The sequence below is a fragment of the Euleptes europaea genome, chromosome 3, assembly GCF_029931775.1.
Source record: "Euleptes europaea isolate rEulEur1 chromosome 3, rEulEur1.hap1, whole genome shotgun sequence".
Classification (NCBI taxonomy): domain Eukaryota; kingdom Metazoa; phylum Chordata; class Lepidosauria; order Squamata; family Sphaerodactylidae; genus Euleptes; species Euleptes europaea.
In genome coordinates, this window is record NC_079314.1 from 17,070,706 (window position 1) to 17,092,372 (window position 21,667).

Sequence of the window (21,667 nt, forward strand, 5' to 3'; positions counted from 1 at the left end):
TACAGAGCAACTATGTGAAAAGGGACTAAGATACCCTGCAAGTTTCATGATTCCAGCTCAGCTTCTTCTATTGATTATTGATAGGCCCTCGTATGTCATGGAGACAGTGGGCTATCCTGGATATTGATATCACCTACTTTCACTTCAGTCTTAGTTGCTATTTGGTCATCAGTGGTATGCGCATGAGAAGTGACAAAAAGTAGAGTCACCTGTTTGTGTAATAGAAAAAGAAAATTGACTGTTCCCACAAGCCACTCACAGGGGCTATGTGTCTGCATGGTTCATTGTGATAGAGGACTGGCTTGTGAAGCTCCAATTTCCCTTGGAGCTGAGAGGGGAAGAAAGAGGAGGTTTAACCTTTCAACCTCTGCTCAATTTGTGTGTGTGTTTGTGTGCCGTCAAGTCACAGCTGATTTATGGCGACCCTTTAGGGTTTTTCAGGCAGGGGACATTCAGAGGTGGTTTGCCATTGCCTACCTCCACGCCACACCCCTGGTATTCCTTGGAGGCCTCCCATCCAAATACTAGCCAGGGTCAGGGTTAAGAGTGTGTGACCTGGCCCAAGGTCACCCAGCCAGTTTCCATGGCAGAGTGGGAATTCGACGCTGGGTTTCCCACATCCGACTCTTTAACCTCTAAACCGCGCTGGCTCTCATAAGAGTTAAATACCCTCTCTCTTTCTTACATTGCCCAAGGCAAATTGAAGCTTCCTAAGCCTGTAGCATGTATTCTGTATATTGACAAAGGTGCTTGATTGCTGTCTTGCCTTCTTTTGCCAAAGTGTGGACGTGTGTATTTTGCAGGCTCCAGAGTTGTGCTCATTTGTGCAATTTTGATCTGGCAAGAATCTTATACATGTGCAGCCAGGATTATTGGGCCTGTTCCCAGTGAACTGACATGGGACCAAAATATTCAGATTTGTCTCCCCAGCCAAAAGCACTCCCTCTTGGATACCTTATGCAGAAAGCAATGAATGCTGGTACTCACCCCATAGTATGCATAATTTGGCCCAGAATTCCGTCATCTGCATGGCGGAGAATGAATTGACAGAGGCTGCAAAATAAGTTTAGACATTAGGTTTGAACACTTGTTTCTGCCAAAGCTTCAGGCACCCATCCAATACTGGGCAGATGAAAACTAGTTACTTTATTTTATAAATGAGCTTTGAACAAGTAGATATGAATATCACCTCCGCACTTGCCAAATAATGCAGTTTCAATCCACTTTCAATGCACTTTAATGACAGTTTGCAAGTTGATTTTGCCGTTCCGCACCGTAAAATCCAGCTTCAAAGTGCATTGAAACCGGATTGAGAGTGCATTATTAAGCATGTGCGGAAGTGAAATCAATTCAACAGGAGTTTATGTGCGCCATAGGGAACAGACTATTGCATCTAGTGTAAGTAAATGCCATTCAGGACAATGGGATCTCCTTGTTCAAGTATGTGTGAATGACTGCAGTAACAATTCTTGGCAATCTAGAGTGTGGTGTTTTTTTTTTCTTTTAGTTTTTTTGCATTTTGCAAATTTATGTATAATCTCATCATGAACAATATCTCCATTAAGTGCAGACAGTCTATACAGATGCATGTTTAAAGTCCCCTACATTCTGTGTTTTAATTTGCCCAAATGTTCTTGTATATTTATTTTCTAAATTGTATTACATTTCTTTTAGTTTGCTGAATTTATCTATTTGCTTTAAATTCTATGGGCACTTTCACACAGCCCAAATAATGCACTTTCAATCCACTTTCAATGCACTTTGAAGGTGGATTTTACTGTGTGAACTGGCAAAATCCACTTGCAACCGATTGTTAAAGTGCACTGAAAGTGGATTGAAAGTGCATTATTTGGGTTGTGTGCAAGTGCCCAATGTTCAGAAAATTTCCTTTTTCTGCGCTGCGTCTGGCCAATTCTGGGGAGATAGGGTAGAGTTAACCCCAATAAATAAATATTTGCATCAGTTCTTACACTTTGTGATGCGCACGGCTGAATGACCCTTCCCAAAACCATTCAAAGAAACATATTAGAAACATTTTAGAAAAGAAACATATTAGAAAAAAATGAAGTCTTATGACATATCCTACTATAAGGTAGCCCTGGAATTCCAGATTCTGTTTCCGAAGCTTTTTGGAATTTCATCACATCACCATTTTTTTATTTTTACGTCACCATTTAAAGGGTTGTATGGGTAAGTTGCCTTATCCAGAGACTATATATCCGCATCGTGAACATTTTAGCATGTTGAAACAAACTCTGTGGTGCAAGGAAAGTTTCCAGCCATGCATGAAATGAGGCTCAATCTCACATGTACCCTGACTCCCTATTAAATTATATCTACAACAAAATATATGTCATCATCTGGCTATTTGTGGGGCTGTCTAAAGCAAATGATAACTTGCTCAAATAAATTCCCAGATCTTAAGCAAAGATCTTTATGAACACTTAGGGTCTTATCAACAATCATTTTGTAGTGCTTGGAATACTCTGTACTTATTCCTGTCTAGTGGGTATATCTCATTGTTTTATCCCTGTAGAGCATACAGGGATATCATAGAATCACAGAATTGGAAGGGACCACCAAGGTTATCTAGTCCAACTCTATATTCCGATAATTTTACTCCTTGCCATGGAGTGCATACACATCACCATGTCAGGATATTATGGGTTACCACCCCCATTCCCATGTCCAACGCTTTTGGATTGCCAGTCTCCAGGTGTGGCCTGGAATTCTCACAGAATTGCAACTAATTTATAGAGATCAGTTTCCTTGAAAATGGCAGCTTTGGAGGGTGGAGTCTATGTCATCAAATCCCTGCTGCGCTCCCTCCCTTCCCAAAATCCCACTTATTGAGGGACCTGAGCCAATCAGACTCACTAACCTACCTCCAAGGGTTGTTGTGAAGGTAAATTGGAAGGGGAAAGACAGATGTACACCACCCTGAGCCCCTTGGAGGAAGGGAAGGATGGACAAATAAATAAAATTCTCCCTCAATGGGCTCTATAATTATCACTTGTACACCAAGTATACCATATGAGCCACATCTCACTTGACACCCACAATTCGTTAAAATAATCTGGACATTATGTTTAGGGCCTGTAACTAAGACATGACTTAGTACCTGGGGAAAGACGGTCATCAAGGGCCGAGCTGTTACCACTTATCTGCTCTGCCCTCCTTCCTCACCCAGTGGTCTAATCTGTTGATGGCAGGTAGGCTGGGTTATTCAGTAACTAGCATTAAAATATTTGTGGCATTTGATGGCCGTTGTTATTTTTACCTTTTAAACTGCTTTGAATTTGCACTGAGTGGAGAAAAGCAGATTAGAAATGCCCATGCAAACAACTAAATCAAACATTTTCTCCAACTTTTGTTCTCCTGATACATCTAATCCCTCCAATATAGCTCAGATACAAGATTGCTCTTAACTCCATCATTGTTGAGCTGTCATCTGTCAGCTTGGTTCTACGTTAGGGCTGCCAACTCTTGGTTGGGAAATTCCTGGATATTTGGGGGTGGAGCCTGGGGAAGGCGGGGTTTGGGGAGGTGAAGGAACTTAACAGGGTATAATGACAGAGAGTTTACCCTCCCTCCAAAGCAGATAGTCCTTCAGTAGAACTGATCTCTGTTGTCCAGAGCTCGAATGTAATTCTGGGGGATCTCCAGTCCCACTTGGAGATTGGCAACTTTTTTCTACAGTGAATTTGCAGGAGCGTCTTCAAGTGACTTTCTCTGTAGAGCTAAATGGAAAGTGTGACGCAGACATCTGGTTTGGAGGGAGGTCCATGGTAGGGTTGCCAACCTCCAGGTTCTAGCTGGAGATCTCCTGCTATTACAACTGATCTCCAGCCACAGAGATCAGTTCACCTGGAGAAAATGGCTGCTTTGGCAATTTGATTCTATGGCATTGAAGTCCCTCCCCTCCCCAAACCCCACCCTACTCAGGGTCCACCCCAAAATCTTCCCGCCAGTGGCAAAGAGGGACCTGGCAACCCTAGCCCAGGGCCAGCCCCAGGGTTTTTGGCACCCTAGACAAACTATTACTTTGGTGCCTCCACAATTCAACATAGATATACAAACATAATGAAACATCAATGGGCTTGTTCCAAGGGCTGCGATCCTGAGCATGTTAACCTGGGAATAATCCCATTGAACATAGTGGTACATAGTGATACATACTTTTGAGCAGGCATGGTAGACATGAATAGGAGAAACACTGTTTCATCTCTAGGGTTGCCAGGTCCATCTTCGCCAATGGCGGGAAGTTATTGGGTCGGAGCCTGAGGAGGGCGGGGTTTGGGGAGGGGAGGGACTTCAATGGCATAGAGTTCAATTGCCAAAGCGGCCATTTTCTCCAGGTAAGCTGATCTCTATAGGCTGCAGATCAGTTGTAATTGCGGGAGGTCTCCAGTCACCACCTGGCGGTTGGCCACCCTATTCATCTCTGTGTTTCCTGCACCCTGGACCCCTGGGGCTGCCTGTGGCCCTCCAACTCTTTTGACAGCCCTGCCCTCCAGCTCTGGTGCCCTAGGTGATTGTCTATGTTTGTCTAGTGGATGGTCTCTCAGAGGTTCAGTAACAAAGGCCACTTATGCATGGGAGGTTTTGCCTTGGATTTGCCGCTCTGTAGATGCACATTTTCCCCATCCGAGTTCTCAAAACTCAAAAATAAGCCCCCATGCAGAGTTTTGAGAATTTGGATGGGGAAAATGTGAATCTACAGAGTGGCAAATCCAAGGCAAAACCTCCCGTGCATAAATGGCCAAAGATATTGCCAAGAGCTAGAGGATGAACTGCTGGGAGAAGAAGAACTTCAGCAGGCCAAGTGTTACTTATTGCTGAATCTCCATTCCAGGACAATTTCAACCTTTTAAATTTCTGTCTGCTTGCACAGCTATTGAAGATTTGCCAGAAGAAAAGATGACCATGCAGAGCTACTACCATACGAATTCAGAAACCTTGGCGTTGATCAGTATGATTCTCACCTAAATAAAGTATCACAGGTACTTCCAATCTGGTGGGATCCAGACAGCTTTTTCATTTTGTCTCAGCGAATTTCCTGTTTTTATTACATCCCCTATCCCACATGGTTTGTGTCCATAAAGGTCCTATGATCTCCAGCATAGTTGCCTTGGTGAGCAAAGGAGACCCTCCTTCTCTTTTTCACCAATGGAAAAGCTAGTTGAATCCAACTAATCAGATCTGCTATTTTCCATATGGGACTGGGATTTCTAGAGCATGCTGAAACTCAGGAGTAGAAAGTAATAACGGGCAATGTGGACTTCCTTACCTTTGGCCCTTCTGTGTTTCTGAGGTGCTGGAGTCACAACGGGTAGTGCCATTGTATCCCTCCCTCTGAATATTTCCCTTTCTGTAGCTTCCCTTTATATAGTGAACAAGTTCCAGTTCTGGGACTTCTTTGGCAAAACTCTCAGAAACTCTAGAGGGATGGAACAGCTGAATGGTTTTTGTCTAAAGGAAATTTCAGGATCCCACTGGATTTTTCCACAGAGTAGGAGTCAGGTGATTGTTGGTCACTAGGCCCAAGAGCCAACATTTCTTCATATTTGTTAGTTAGAAAGGGTGTGGAACCAGTTGGGGCCTTGGGGAAACAGGCTAACAAATAATTTTTAACATGACAAAATAATTCAGGAGAAATATGGAAAAGAAAGGAAAATGCAAACCAAGGGGAAGAGATGTCAGATGGAGGTGACTTCATATGAAATTTGATGTAGATGTGAAAGGTACTCTTGGGCAAAACATTTGTAGGAATTTCATGAGAAATGAAATGGTCCCTAATAGATTAGTAATCATTGGGACCGCGGGAGCTGATAATTTCTAATACTGAAATGTTCCCTAATGCCATATTTCCATGTCAAGAAAGCCTGAATGAGTTGATGGGCTACTTTTGAATATATTAAAGTTTTAATAGTTGATTGAATTTTAATTTCTGTCTCTTCAAATGAAGTGAAATCAGTGGGATGTAATGCCATAGAGTCATCCCTACAAAGAAGCCATTGCGTCCGAGGAACTGATCTCTGTAGTATTGAAAAAATAATGTAATTCTGGGAGATCTCAAGGCCCCACTTGGAGGTTGGGAACCATAACTTTCGAGAGAGGCAACCTATAACGTTTGTACGGGGTACTTATTTAACTGTATATTTTATTGATTGTTAGCTACCCTTAGCCTGACTTCAGTCAGGAAGGGTGGGGTAAAAATAGCAAACAAATAAAACTGCTCATATTAATAGGTCAAGACATTATTATTCATTAAATAGTTGCATGTGCAATTTTCCAGACCTTTTCCCATTACATTCTCTTCATTCTCTCATATTTCCTCGCTCTCATCTCCCTCCCTGCTCCAGTTCATCAGGTTCTTCTCACCAGATAGACCTGCCATATGGTTCCAACCTCCAGGTACTAGCTGGAGATCTCCCGCTATTACAACTGATCTCCAGCCTATAGAAATCAATTCACCTGGGGGAAATGGCCGCTTTGGCAATTGGACTCTATGGCATTGAAGTCCCTTCCCTCCCCAAACCCCGCCCTCCTCAGGCGCCACCCCAAAAACCTCCTGCAGATGGTGAAGAAGGACCTGGCAACCCTATACCTTCAGAATGCCCAGTTTTCATGGCCTGGCTAATGGACAAGGACAAGCAACAACCCAAGCACAATGGTTTATTATTACAATTAATACAATCCTCTGTGGGCTCTGAAGGCTCCATGCCTGTAAGGACAGCCAAGGCATCACTGCAAGAGTTAGGTGAGTACATCCTGGTTGGAAGCAGATGGACAAGGAGGATGTCCTCGGAGTTCCTGAAGGTCTCACCTGGAGAATGGAAAGAGCAATGTTCTGCACTTGAAGGGAGATTGCATCTGCACACCCTTGGGCAACAGCAGCCAACAAACACTCAGGCCTGTGTTATTTATTATACATTGACAATTTAAACAATGAAAACTCGTTTTGTTTCCAAAAGCTTCCTTGCTTTGTTGCTGCGTGTACATAGTGTGTTCTACCACAGGCAACAAGAAAAAAGCTTGGTCCTAAAGAAATGCCTTTGCATTCTCACGGGAGACTCAAGCTCGTGGAAGAACCGGGATACTTGCATCAAAACCTGGTTAGCCCTCAAACGAGGACCACTGCATGCAGCTTCCTGCCTTCCAGGTTGGGTCTGGAGAGCGGAGCCTGGGACACAGTGATATTCCAGCAAGGGTGAGAGACAGACAAGATGGTTTGGTGGACTTCAGAATGAATCCTCTGCTGTCCCTCATTATTTCTCTTTTTTTTTTTACACAGGTGGGGCACAGAAAGGAAATACTAGCCATTCTGTTATGCCTCCCAGTCTTTCTTGCCTCATCCTCCCTTCTGCATTTCAGAAGAGGAGATGATTACAAGCCTGATCCAGAACAGAAATCTGGCAGTTTTTGAGGATTTTAGTGAGGCTTGATGTATGTCCTGATGGGAGGAAAGGCACTCAGTGGGGTACAATCTAAGCTTGTTCGCTTGCTTAAAAAAAATTCTCATGGTTGTGAGATGTCCTTCAAAGATTGCAATCAACACCTGGTGAAATGTCAAAAGAATTTGGAAGGGTGGTTGAAGGAGATGCCAGGCAATGAGTGAAGAAGAAGAAGAAGAAGAAGCGTTGGTTTTTATGTCGACTTCCTCTACCACTTAAGGAAGAATCAAACCAGCTTACAATCGCCTTCCCTTCCTTCCCCACCCCACAACATACACCTTGTGAGGTAGGTGGGGCTGAGAGAGTGTGACTAACCCAAAGTCACCCAGCTGGATTCATGTGTAGGAGGGGGGAAACAAATCCAGTTCACCAGATTAGCCTCTGCAGCTCATGTGGAAAAGTGGGGAATCAAATCAGTTCTCCAGATAAGAGTTCACCATGCCAAACCACCGCTCTTAACCACTACACCACGCTGGCCTGAAAAGCTCCTTACATCTCTCCACAAATGGTAAAATCAGAATGAATTATTCAGGAAAGGGGGGAAAATGCAATATTATTCAAAACGAGAACATTACAACTCTGAAAGGCACTGGGGCATATGAAAAACTGGTCTTGCAACTCTCTCATTCATTTCAATGGGGCTGTGAGGAAGAAATTCTCAGTGGATGCCCAGTGAGAATATATAGGCATCAAAAACTGATGCTTGCTCTGCAAAGGAAAAAAGTGCGCCTTTCTCTCAACAACAGGTGGAGGACTTTGAAGCCTGCATCTCCCCCACAGGGACTAGAGCACTGATCCCCCAACATTGCACCTGTGGGTACCATCGCACTCACTGTTGGGTTTCCTGACACCCACTTGCTTCTTTCCTAAAGTATTTCTTCTTTAAGCAAAGAGTCAGTCCTGGCTTTTCTTCGCCTCACTGGAGTAAGGGATGATTTTTACAGGAGCAAAAGAGGCGTTCTGTTTGGTCAGCAAGGAGTAGGCACTGAGAAACAGTCTGTAGGAAACAGTCTGTAGGAAACAGTCTGTAGAAGAGCCAGTGTGGTGTAGTGGTTAAGAGCGGTGGTTTGGAGCGGTGGAGTCTGATCTGGAGAACCGGGTTCAATTCCCCACTCCTCCACATGAGGGGCGGAGGCTAATCTGGTGAACTGGATTCGTTTCCCCACGAGGCCAGCTGGGTTATCTTGGGCTACTCACACTCTCTCAGCTCCACCTCCCTCACAGGGGAGGGGAAGGGAAGGTGATTGTGAGCCGGTTTGAGTCTCCCTTAAGTGGTAGAGAAAGTCAGCATATAAAAACCAACTACTCCTCCTCCTCCTCCTCCTCCTCCTCCTCCTCCTCTTCCTCTTCTTCTTCTTCTTCTTCTTCTTCTTCTTCTTCTTCGAAGAGGCTGGATTTGGAACCTTCCAGCATTTTGTGTTGGCACCAGCCCCTACAGCAACAAATCTGTCACGTGCACCTTCAAGCTTCTCAAAATTCCAAGTGTGCCCTCAGGTTTAGTGAATTTGGGGACCTATGGAGCAGAGGGAAGAGCTGGCTTGGTGTTCCATGTACTCACAGTGGGCAATCATCGCTCTCCGTGGGGGCTGGAACCACAAATTCATCCACCTGGAACACCCACCGCCCCGGCACACCCACGTTGGTGGTCCTCGCAATATTGATGACTTCAGGGGTGCGGGAAGAAGGGATGTTGTAGTAATTTGTTTTGTCTCCACTGTCAAATCCAGCCTGTGGATCAAAATTAAGGGGGAAAGTCATGTTATTATTAAACATTCCTGTGGTATAGGAACTCTTCTTTCATTGAAAATGTGAAAGCTGCCCACTGTGCACATAACATCAACCACTGCACAGGTCAGGGTGAGTGTTCTCAGGGTGAGTAGGTGGAGGAAGAAGAAGTTCTTCTACCTAAGTATCTTTAGGAGGGATGACTTTAGGAGAGCCAGCGTGGTGTAGTGGTTAGGAGCCGCACACTCTAATGTGGAAAACCAGGTTTGATTTCCTACTTCTCCACATGCAGCCCGCTGGATGTCCTTGGGCTAGTCACAGTTCCCTCAGAACTCTCTCAGACCCACCTACCTCCCAAGGTGTTTGCTGTAGGGTGGGGAAGGGAAGGTGATTGTAAACCACTTTGAGACTCCTTTTGATAGAGAAAAGTGGGGTATAAAAACCAACTCTTCTTCTTCTTTTATGCTTTGGCAAAGAATCAAGTGTTCCTCCTCCTACTGGCCTAGAACACATGTTCTGCATCTTGTGCTTTGGGTGAGTATACACTAGGGTTGCCAACTGCCAGGTAGTAGCAGGAGATCTCCTGCTAATTCAACAGATCTCCAGCCGATAGAGATCAGATCACCTGGAGAAAAATGGCTGCTTTGGCAATTGAACTCTATAGCATTGAAGTCCTTCCCCTCCCCAAACCCCGCCCTCCTCAGGCTCCGCCCCAAAAATCTCCCACCGGTGGGGAAGAGGGACCTGGCAGCCCTGGTATACACATTGGCAGAGTTTTGTGTGTACTCCACAAAGTACAGCTACAAAATGGGGTTTGGGCCACAGAGCTCAGCTTCCTAGGAATCACCAGCTTTTATTTTTCTAAAAAGAAAATTTCTTGTCCTTATGATTGCAAAGGCACGCATGAAATTGCATGGGCTAATCTTGGTGAATAGAAACCTGAGGACCTACTGAATAAGCTTTTCAGTGGTCCCAGGGCAGATCTTCAGTATAGCACCTTACTTGTAAAAGGAGGATGGATGCAAAACTAGAGAAATCTTGCATATTTGCATAACGTACCCTTGTTTTATTACAACTCCTATGGATAATTTAACATTTTGTGCTTAATTTTTTTAAAGCATATGGTACAATCCAGGACACAACCTTTTACCATGGGAATTATTTCTTTTATTTGTGGTTTTACTCAATGTAGTACTTCTGTACTGTATTGTCCAATGCCAAAATTCAGAGAATTGAACTGTATAGAAAATGTACTAGAACTCTCAGCCCGTGACATTCTTTGCTAAGCTACCTTATTCTACTTTTAAATATTTGATTTCTTCTCTTTCTTATCATACACATTGTTTGCCATATCATGGCAGTGAAGAACAAGACCTGCTCGACTTTGGCAATAGAATGAGATAATGTATCATCCTCTGGCTCTTGGGCTTAGGGTTGCCAGGTCCCTCTTCGCCACCGATGGGAGGTTTTTGGGTTGAAGCCTGAGGAAGGCAAGGTTTGGGAGGGGACTTCAATGCCATAGAGTCCAATTGTCGAGGCGGCCATTTTCTCCAGGTGAACAGATCTCTATTGGCTGGAGATCAGTTGTAATAGCAGGAGATCTCCAGTTAGTATCAGGAGGTCGGCAACCCTACTCAGGGTGAAGTGGCCTATAGATACCCACTGCAAGTAAGTTTTTGGTAACTGGGATTTTTATATTTCTCTGAAGGAAGACACATGACTTAGCTACTGGTTGTCCTTGCTTCCCAACATTCCTAGATCCCAGACCTACCTGGGCTGGGGTTCCTCCAAGGCCTGTGCTTGCAACCCCACCACTTGCGGTCCCGGTGGTCCACTGGATGCTAGCATAATTCAGCATGATGAAGGAGATTTGCTTGTTGGTGGTCAAGACAGCCTGGAAGGTGTTGACCTAGAGGAAGAGTGAAATAGAGAGATAGCTCTATGAAGCTAACAATAGAACAAGAATCACATCTTTAACCTTTACTTCATCAACAATGAGGGTTGGGGAGGGGATTCTTTCCCCAAGGAGTGACTAACATATGGAAATCTCTGCCAGAGGGTGTAGCAATGGCCATGAGCTAAGATTGCCAGTTCTGGGTTGGGAAATACCTGGAGATTTGGGGGGGGGGTGGAGCCTGAGGAGGGTGGGGTTTGGAGAGGGGTGGGACTTCAAGGCCATAGACTCCAATAGTTAACGCAGCCATATTCTCCAGGGGGACCGATCTCTGTCGCCTGGAGATCAGTTGTAAAAGCCACCACCTGGAGGTTATAGATACAATAATTTCTCTTCCTTTGATTAAGTTTCATAGGCTGTTATCCACTTGGTAGTGGTACAGGATGCCGGTAAATGCCTGTTTCAAATCTTCTTCAGCCTGTTGACACCTTTTTGTACATTACTGTTGAATTGTATCTATGCTACATTACGCAATGCCCTGACCTGGATGGCCCAGGCTAGCCTGATCTCGTCAGATCTCAGAAGCTAAGCAGGGTCAGCCCTGGTTAGTATTTGGATGGGAGACCACCAAGGAAGTCCAGGCTTGCTGTGCAGAGGAAGGCACTGGCAAACCACGTCTGTTAGTCTCTTGCCATGAAAACCCCAAAAGGGGTCGCCATAAGTCGGCTGCGACTTGATGGCACTTTACACACACACACACATTATGCAATTAATAATGTACATATAATAGGAATTGTTTTTTTTCTTTCATACCACGTTATATGCGTTAATATAACATAAATTTGATTGATTTATACTTTACTAGCCGTGCTTTTGATTACTACTATACAATACAGTTGAATTTACTTGTTTGAATACCACCTGGAGGTTGGCAGCCCTACCATGAGCATAGATGGCTTTCAAAAAGGATTAGACTGATTCTTTGGGGTGAGGACCATTAGTAGCTACTAATTATGGTGCCTAAAGGGAACCTCTGTATACAGAGGCAGTAAAACTCTAAATACCAGTACCAGGAGGTAACATCAGGAGAAGTCCTTAGCCTTAGGGTTGCCTGGTCCCCCCTCTCCTCCAGCGGGAGGCTTTTGGGGCAGAGGTGGAGCAAAGATCACCGTGGGGCGCTCCGATGAGATTGCATCACACCTGGAAGTGCCGCATCGCAAGGGGCCTTTTACCACTCAAACTGGGAGTTTGAGTGGTAAAAGGCCCCTTGCGATGCGGCACTTCCAGGTGTAAACCGAAAGTGACATGGTGCAGCAGGCAGGCGTGCAGTCAGGTGGCTTGGCGGGGGTTTTCCCACCACCACCTGGCACTTGGCAACCCTACTTGGTCTCCATCCTGTTTGTTGGCCCTCCAGGCCTACTGGCTGGCTACTTCGTGAGACAGGATGTTGGACCAGATGGACCCATTGGTCTAATCAAGCAGGGCTCTTCTTATGTTCTTAATGTCTTTGGGGGTCATGGAAAGTGGGTAACAATCATGTGAGGAGACATTTTTATAATGCATTAAATAGAAGCAGGAGGATTTTTGCTGAATCCCTCCTTCCACTACAGATTCATCTCACACGCAATTTCTGGGGGGTCCCCTTGCCCCAGGGTCAACATTTCAGGAAGCTCTTAAGAGATGCCGCAAGATGAGGGAGGTGAGAAAATCCCATTCTGTGCTGACAGAAATCCCTTCCACTGGTCCAGCCCAGTATATAGAATGACAGTAGAGCCCTCCTGTGACAACTGTGAGCATTGCAGACTGAAAAACTGCTTAATTTGAGAGAAGACTCGCTCTGGGGTGTGCCAGACTCCAGTCCAGTAGCACGTTAGAGACCAACAAAATGTTCAGGGTATAAGCTTTTGAGAGTCAAAGCTCCCTTGGTAAAATACAGGGTTGCTTTTTCAATGCCACAGCTCAGTTCTGGAACATGACACACAGAGGGTTAAGCTCCCCATTTGGTTAGTAGGCTTTTAGCAGGTTCAGAGAACTGGGGGGGGGGGCTTACCTCTGGGTCAATGGCTGCTAGAAAATGGCTGCTGCAGGAGGAGCCAGCCACAAAATGTTGTCCTATGGAATCAGCACCATCTCTGGTGTATCACATCCATAACAAAGACCCACAATCTTTTCCCTGGTGATTGGGTCATTTGAACCTTCTTAAGGGAGCTTCTCATTGGTCAATAGCTGTCATACATCTGGGAGAACATTTACAGCATATGACAGGATACCATTCAATAGGAGGACTACCTTGTTTGAAGTAGACCCATAATAGGCCACATGGTCCCAGGTCGCGACAAAGGCCCAGACAGCAGTGAACGGGACCCCAGGGAAGTACCGATTGATGTCTTCAGTGCAACGCCGAAGCAAGCTGGGATCCTGAGATTGCCTCCAGAAAACATCCCCACCTTTCCGATTGTCAACATCACCCCAATATGGAGCTACAAAGGGCGACCCGCCATCCAGTGGGAAAGGGTTAGGTGTGTACTGTGGGACTCTCACACCAAATGAGACCACACCATTGTTGTTTACCTGCGGAAAGGTGAAACGTGTTAGAGAGGATAAAGATAAACAGTTCACTAGAAGTGTTAAAGATAAGCTATGCAAAGGAAAGGTGTCATAAAAGAAGGCAAGCACACCAGCAACTGGTTGGGTGGGAAGGAGATAAGGTTGCCAACTCCAGGTTAGAAAATAACTGGCAATTTGGAGGTGGACTTGGGGAGGGTGGGGATGGAGGAAGGGAGGGACCTAAAAAGGGTATAATGCCATAGACTTCACCCTCCAAAGAAGCCATTTTCTCCATGGGAACTAGGGTTGCCAGCCTCCAGGTAGGGTAAGAAAGACTCACAAAAAACTGTAAGGTTGGCTGGCAATAAAGAACAGCAGTAGGCTCAGCATTCATATAGCAAATTAGAAACAAGCTTGAATTTTCAATATATAATCAGCAATAGCTAATATGCTCCTACCGGACGGGCTGAGAGAAGCAGCCCATCCGGGGAGCATATTAGCTATTGCTATTAGCTATTGCTGATTATATATTATATATTGAAAATTCAAGCTTGTTTGGCTGAAGAAGCCACTTTTACATGACAAAAGCGCTGTGAATATCCTGGAAGGTGTTTCCTTGATCATCCATGCCTGATACCACAAAGCAATCTGCAACAAGCCAAGCCGTTTTTGTTTTGGAGTGAGAAATTCCATAACAACTGTGTTGAGCTTTTTGTTGGCTGTCATCTGTTTTTGATGCTTATTTACCTTTTCTACTCCTTGTAATTTTGTACCATCCTTGCTTAGCAATTTTGGCTCCTTAGGAGCGATGTTTGAAACTTTGAATATGTTGTTTATTCAGATATTTACCTGAATTGTGTTCTAATTTGCTATATGAATGCTGAACCTACTGCTGTTCTTTATTGCCAGCCTCCAGGTAGGGGCTGGAGATCACCCAGAATTACAGCTGTTCTCCAGATGTCAGAGATCAATTCCCTTGGAGAAAATGGCTGCTTTGGAGGGTGGACTCATAACGTAAGTTGTGGCCTTTTTGGAATAGAAATCCAACATGCATTTTAACCCTGGTCATCCCACCTGCCTAAATGACAACCCACCTTGCCTCATCCAAAGGCTATACAAGCATATCTCAGAGATATTGTGGGTTCAGTTCTAGACCACCGCAATAAAGCGAATATCACAATAAAGCAAGTCACATGAATTTTTTGGTTTCCCAGTGCATATAAAAGTTATGTTTATACTATGCTGTAGTCTATTAAGTGTGTGATAGAGTTATATCTAAAAACACAATGTAGTGTAATAATAATGAAATGTTATAATAATGAAAACGTTCGAAATATTGTGAGAATTATCAAAATGTGCCACATAGATATGAGTTGAGCTATTGGAAAAATGGTGCTGATAGACTTGCTCGAAAACACAATATCGGTTTATTGCAAGGCACAATAAAATGAGGTATGCCTGCATACAAATGAAGATTTGAGAAAACAGCATGAAGGAGTGGGTTCATTCTGGCCAGGTATTACATACCTAGAGAGAGTGCTGTTGTTTGCCACAGAAGGTCATCCCATCTGCCTAAATGACAACCCATCCTGCATCTTTCTCAGACTACATACAAGACTTGGGAAAGAGTATGAAGGAGGGGGTTCATTCTGGCCAGGGTTTACATACATAGAGAGAGTGGTATGGCCTGGTGTAGAAGGTGAAAGGAACCGAAATGGTGATCTCTGCAGATGATCCATCATCTATCTTGTCATTCTTTCTGTCACCTTGAGATGTCCCATAAGGATACAGCAAGGATCCTAAAATCAAGAGGAAACACCTTGCTTAGATCTATTGCAGCTAACTTTACAAGAGAGTAGGGTTGTGCATATCGATAAACCCGAACCGAAAATAAACCCCAAATTAGCTGTTTCGGTAATTTTCAGGATTCGGGTGTACCGGATACCAAAACCTGGGGATAAAGCTGAAGCCGAATAGGTGATTCCCGAAAAAGTCGAATAGATATTTGGCTTTTTGGGTTTGGCTACTCACCTTTGCTCAGAGGCACGGCTCTGTGCTTTCTACCCTTTTTCTTTCTTTCATTCTTTCTTTCTTTCTTTCTTTCTTTCTTTCTTTCTTTCTTTCCTTTTTTTGGGGGCGGCTGGTTAAGTTAGGGCCCCCTAGTTGGGGGCCTTTTGAGGTATGGGTCATGTAATCGGAGCCAACTTGGTCTGACCAACCAGGTGGTGTGCTGATCTGCACTTTAAAAGATAGGGCTCACCAAGTCTGAAAACGTTAGTTTCCATCAGCTGCTCATGGGCCTTCTGAAGAAGAATCCCTCACCTGCTTGGATGAGCAATTTCCTTAACATGAGCTGACTTGGTCATGACTTCAGCTGGCTCCAATATCATTTCCCTGTGACCATCTCTTGGAATCAGATTTTCATGACCACAATAAAGGACTGTTCACAGGATGTCATTTGCCACCAAAAGAAATGTTTTCCTTGCCTTATTTCTATTGCATTAAAGATGTTTTCCTCCATTTGGAAGTTCATTTTCATGGACATCATACAAAGCAACCCAAAAACAAAGGCAGCCCTCAGACTCTGAGGCGCCAGCCTGGAATCAGCTCTTTCTGCCAGTCCTCAGCAACACTGAACTTTTGAACCTGAAAACCGATGAACAGCCGGGCTTGCAAATGACTGCAGAATGGGGGCAACCCCTTTGCAGGCCCATAAAATTGGACCCCCTGTGCCAAAGTTCACCCAACTTTGGTGACTAAGGAGAGTCCCTTGCAGCCACACTGCAAATTTGGGGACTCTACCTCCAAAAATGCCCCCCAGGAACTTTGAAAAAAATCCCCAAAGACTATAATGGGCCCATTTTTTCCGGTAAACCCAAAAATAAGCCGAATACCGGAATTTACCAGTAGGGGTATTCAGCTTGTTTTGGGTTTACCAGAAACAATCAGGCCCAATAAACCCAAACTCGAAATTTACTGAAAAACGTTTTTGCACACCCCTACAAGAGAGCCATTTTGGTAAAGGAGGCTGTGATCTTAAGAACACGTTCCTAGGAATAAGCCCTGTTGAACATTGGACTTCTGAGCACTTAGGATTGTTCCCTTAATAAAGTATAGCTGCACAATGCCACCTCGGGCTCTGCCATCCTTTCTTCCCATTGATGGAAAACCCAAGCTCTTCTCACTGCTCTTTTTGAGAAGGAATTCAGAATGACACATTCCCGCCTCTAGGCTGTTACCATTCCTCCAACCATTTAGAGCATTTTTGCTTATGAGACTCTCCCTGTCCTCAGAGAGGAGTTTTAAGAAACAGCAGGCTGGGGGAGTTTGGAATGTTCAATCTGGAGGAGGTTGAGGGGGGAACATGATTGCTCTCTTTAAGTATTTTAAGGGCTGTCACTTAGAGGAGGGCAGGGAGCTGTTCCTGTTGGCAGCAGAGGATAGGACTCGCAATAATGGGTTTAAATTGAGGGCGGAAAGCTACCAGCTTGATATTGGGGGGGGGGTTTACAGTAAGAGTTGTTTGACAGTGGAATCAGCTACCTAGGGAGGTGGTGAGCTCCCCCTCACTGGCGGTGTTTAAGCAGAGGGTGCACAACACTTGTCAGGGATGCTTTAGGCTGATTTTGTATTAAGCAGGGGGTTGGACTAGATGGCCTGTGTGGCCCCTTCCAACTCTATGATTCTAGGCTGTTTGGAGGATATGGGGAAAGATCTCATCTGTCAACTGCTCCTGTGAACTTTTCTGCCAGATTCAACCCTTTGTGTTTAATGTTCTTGATCCTGAAGTTTCCACTGAGCACCTCCTTTTACTTTTTTGAAATGATGGTCACCAGTATCTGGTAATCCAATTGTACCCAATGGGGAGGATCCCACAATCCTATAGGCAGCCTTCCTCCAATTTAAGTGTTTCTTCCTCCAATGGAAGAGCCATTTAATTTGGAGGAAGTCTCCTTAAACTGGAGGGAGGCTTCAAACTTGAGCCAAAAGAAAAGGTGGGGTATAAACATTTTAAAAAAATAAACTTTGGTCAGTGAATTGGTAGGTCAGGAATAGGATCCTCTCATTCTCTCTATATATTTAAACCCAAGAATTATACTGGGTGTGTGTGTGTGTGTGCCATAGGACTACCCTGGAGATTTATATGCAGCTGAATTGCTACCAGAAACCTTAAGTCTTGGCTTGAATTCATTTTCCCAGGATACAATGTCCCCCATCTTATATAAGCATGGCCCCCTTATTCTTTTCAATAGAATTCAGATCTCTACACAACAGTACCATACCTGTTGGATTCTGGGCAGAAGTCAACGTTGCTCCTAAAAAATAGCAAGAAAAAGGACATCAAGTCTAACAGCAGATTAATGAGCACTTGTGCACTCATGCACACGCAGACACAGGGAACCATCGATCATAATGCCAGCAGTTTCTACTGTGACATTATGAACCCAACAACCACAGAACATGGAATCAGGCCATTGGTCTATCAAAGTCAGCCATGTCTGTTTTGACAAAAAGCTGCTCTTCAAGGTTTCTGGAGGAGGAGGAAGAGAAGAAGAAGAGTTGGTTTTTATATTCTGATTTTCTCTACATTTTTTAACGGAGAATCAAACTGTCTTACAATCTCCTTCCCTTCCTCTCCTCACAACAAACACCCTGTGAGGTATATGAGGCTGAGAGAACTCTAAGAGAACTGTGACTAGCCCAAGGTCACCCAGCTGGTTCCAGATTAGAGTCTGCCACTCATGTGGCAAAATGGGGAATCAAACTCAGTTCTCCAGATTAGAGTCCACCGCTCTTAACCACTACACCACACTGGCTCTTTCACAGCATCATTTCATCATTTCAACTAGAGATAACAAGGATTGAACCTCAGACCTTCGGCTTACTACACAGGAAGAAAAGCCCCTCTCCTCACTTAACTACCCAGTCAACAATATATCTCCTGTTGGCGGCTTAAAGAATCTTTTAATGCCCAAGTGACTCTTCTCCCAGCAATAGACCATTTATCAGACCAAATCAGTCCCCAAGCCCAAACTCATGTTTCCATCAGCTAAAAAGCAGGCTTGCTCTGTCATATACACACAACATGGCCAATAGCCAAGGTCCGATTTGACTATTCTTGACTTACCTGCTGCCAGGAGGAGGAAAGCGCAGAAGGTTTCCATCCTGGCTGCTCTCTTTGCCTCAAACTGAAGACTAATGTGTTTAAGTATGGTTAACCCGAGTCTTATCACGCCTATCAGGCAACCAGGCAGTATCTGGGGGATGCAGCTAGAACTGACTCATATGCCTGACATAGTTTATACAGGAAAGTTTTTCTGCAGGAAGTAAAAAATCATATCAGTAAAGATAAACCAGCTGGCTTGATAGTTATTCCTGTAAAGGTTTATGATCAATTTTCCTGAAACTGAATTGGAGGGTTGAGTAAATAATGTATGTATGCAGGATTCTGAGGATGTTTCTCAGATTTGAATACCATTAATTATATTTGTGCAAGCAGATATCATATGTGAAATTCCCCTACATAGGTGCCAGCCGTTGTTTACTGAGCAAACACCGCCCATAAAATCAGCTTAATAATATGGTGTTGGATAACATTATCTTACACTAATTGAATGTATGGAGTGAGGCTGATATTTTCTCCATGGAACAAGTTGGATTTTCAGCAAGTTTCTCAGCATCGTGTATCGAGTTTATAGTCAATTATTTCTCAAGAATTCCAGTGAAAGACACCTAACTGCAGCCTTGCAGCATGGTGTAGTGGTTAAGAGCGGTGGTTTGGAGCGGTGGACTCTGATCTGGAGAACAGGTTTGATTCCCCACAAGAGCAGCGGAGGCCAGTCTGGTGAACTTGATTTGTTTCCCCGCTCTTACACACAAGGCCAGCTTGGGCCTTCGGCTAGTCACAGCTCTTAGAGTTCTCTCAGCCCCACCTACCTCACAGGGTGTCTGTTGTGGGGAGGGGAAGGTAAAAACCAACTACTACTACTACTACTCCTTCTTCTTCTTCACCGATAATGCTTGATCATCTGAGGCCCTATTCAGATTACCGCTCTAAACTAGATGTCATCCATTGTTGCCCCATCTTGGAATAAAGCGATACAGAGATGGGTATTTATACAGCTCATTTCAATCCGTCTATGGGCCATCTCCAAAGCACACTGGCCAGTTCAAACAGCACCACGATTGTTTTCCTGCATTTTTTGTGGGTGCGATCTTTTCCAGCTTTTTTTTAAAAAGTTCTCAGATTTGCGTTATAGTTCTATAACGCAAATCTCAGAATGTTTAAAAAACAAGCCAGAAAAGGATGCACCCATAAAAAAGGTGGGGAAACAATCAAAGTCCTTCCCAAAGTGCTCCAGGCAGTTTAGACAGCACACTGGAGCGATTCAGAGGCAAAAGGAAGAACTGAAAACAGTTGAAAGCAGTTTTCATTAAAAAAAAAAAAAAGCCTCAGCCTCGCTTTGCAAATGGGACACAAATGGCTTTGTCTGAACAGGTAAAAGAAATCCGTTACCAGCCAGGAGCCAAACCGGTTGTGTCTGAGTATTTCTTAACCTGCACATTTGTTAGCTCATAGAGGAACTACTGCACCCGCAAAAAATGCAGGAAAACAATCGGGGTGCTGTTTGAACCGGCCAGAGCGCTTTAGAGACGGCTCATAGACGGATTGAAATGGGTTGTATAAATACCCATCTCTGTATCGCTTCATTCCAAGATGGGCCAACAATGGATGACATCTGGTTTAGAACGGTAATCTGAATAGGCATACCAGGCTGCTGGGACAGAAAGGGGGCCAACAGCTTCCTCTTTAGATTGTCCGCCATCTTGTATATTTCAAATATCTTATGGGATTCACACCCTCTTTCCTATCTTTGTAAGAAAAACAAACATAATGAGTATTTATTAACTTGCACATTTGTTAACTCATAGAGGAACTACTGAAGAATTTCAATATTATCTTTATCACTTGAAGCCTTTATATTTGAGGATCTCAGTATTTTTTAATATTTGCCTCTGCTTCCTCAGAATGTACATTTGTTACTTCATTACTTAAGGAAAGAATATTTGGTTCTGTCCCTGTGTCGGTTGATAGCGCGTTGGTCAATATTTAAACAATGTTTCACACATAACTCTCCAGTTTCTTCCTTGTTTTGCTTTCATGCAAATCCAAAATAGAACTAGTCAATCTGAGTTCTAACTTCACTATAAAACCGGAATGCAAATAATTACTTGCATTTCTTTCTCTCGTTCCTGTGGCACAGATGTATCTCCCTTACAAACCGAGATTGTCTTTCCCGCCTAGGTCATGATCCCACTGCTAATATGGCACATACAGGGCAAAAGCCAGAGTTGCCAGAAGTACCCCAGCACATCGCCCAACTCTTTGCTGAAGAATCTGTGCAATCCATTGGGTGGTGAGAAGGCATGAGCTCTTTCTCACAAAACCCGCTCTCTTCAGAGTTGAGGCAGGCAGCAATGAGAGACAGGGCTTTTTCAGTGGTGGCACCTTGCCTGTGGAATGCCCTTCCCCTTGAGGCTCAACTGGCACCTACCCTACTATCTTTTAGACACCAGTCTAAAGCATCTCTTTGTACCCAAGCCTTTTTATTAAAGGGCTTGCCATTTAAACTAAATTTTACAGTCTGCATCTAGCCTGAGAAGTCTTTCAGGTGACTCATTTTAAGGTACTGTATAATTTAGGAGGCTGTTATGTCCTTGCTGGGTTTTTAAATAGTTTATTAATGGTTACAACTTATAAGGTGTTTACGTTCTCTAGAGTAGCAGTTCTGTGAGACAGGATTTATTTGAGGCTGAAAAAAAGGTGGCAGAAATATCATCCAAAAAGGGAGAACTAGAGAGAAGTGGATCATAGCCAATATCTAATCCAACCAAACTCCACAGAGTTTCAGTAGTGTTGCAAACCCAATCCAGATCCAAAGACACAGAGAACCATTTCTACACTATAATTTTTGTGCTCTGTGGAATTTCTCTACACTTGTTTTGTCATCTGTTTCAGGCCTATGCTCTCGCATTACTCTCG

At 44.1% G+C, this 21,667-nt stretch overlaps 1 protein-coding gene across 1 annotated transcript; it reads right to left on the minus strand.

Annotated features, from left to right (window-relative positions):
- Positions 1 to 8,351: 8,351 nt before the first annotated feature.
- Positions 8,352 to 18,788, minus strand: LOC130474703 (sushi, nidogen and EGF-like domain-containing protein 1). The gene is made up of 7 exons (XM_056846401.1): positions 18,752 to 18,788; positions 17,907 to 17,939; positions 15,292 to 15,422; positions 13,366 to 13,647; positions 10,954 to 11,091; positions 9,016 to 9,185; positions 8,352 to 8,454 (listed from the first exon to the last, which is right to left on the minus strand). Exons 1-7 carry the CDS (start codon positions 18,786 to 18,788, stop codon positions 8,352 to 8,354), a joined length of 894 nt encoding a protein of 297 aa, XP_056702379.1.
- Between the last annotated feature and the right edge of the window lie 2,879 nt (positions 18,789 to 21,667).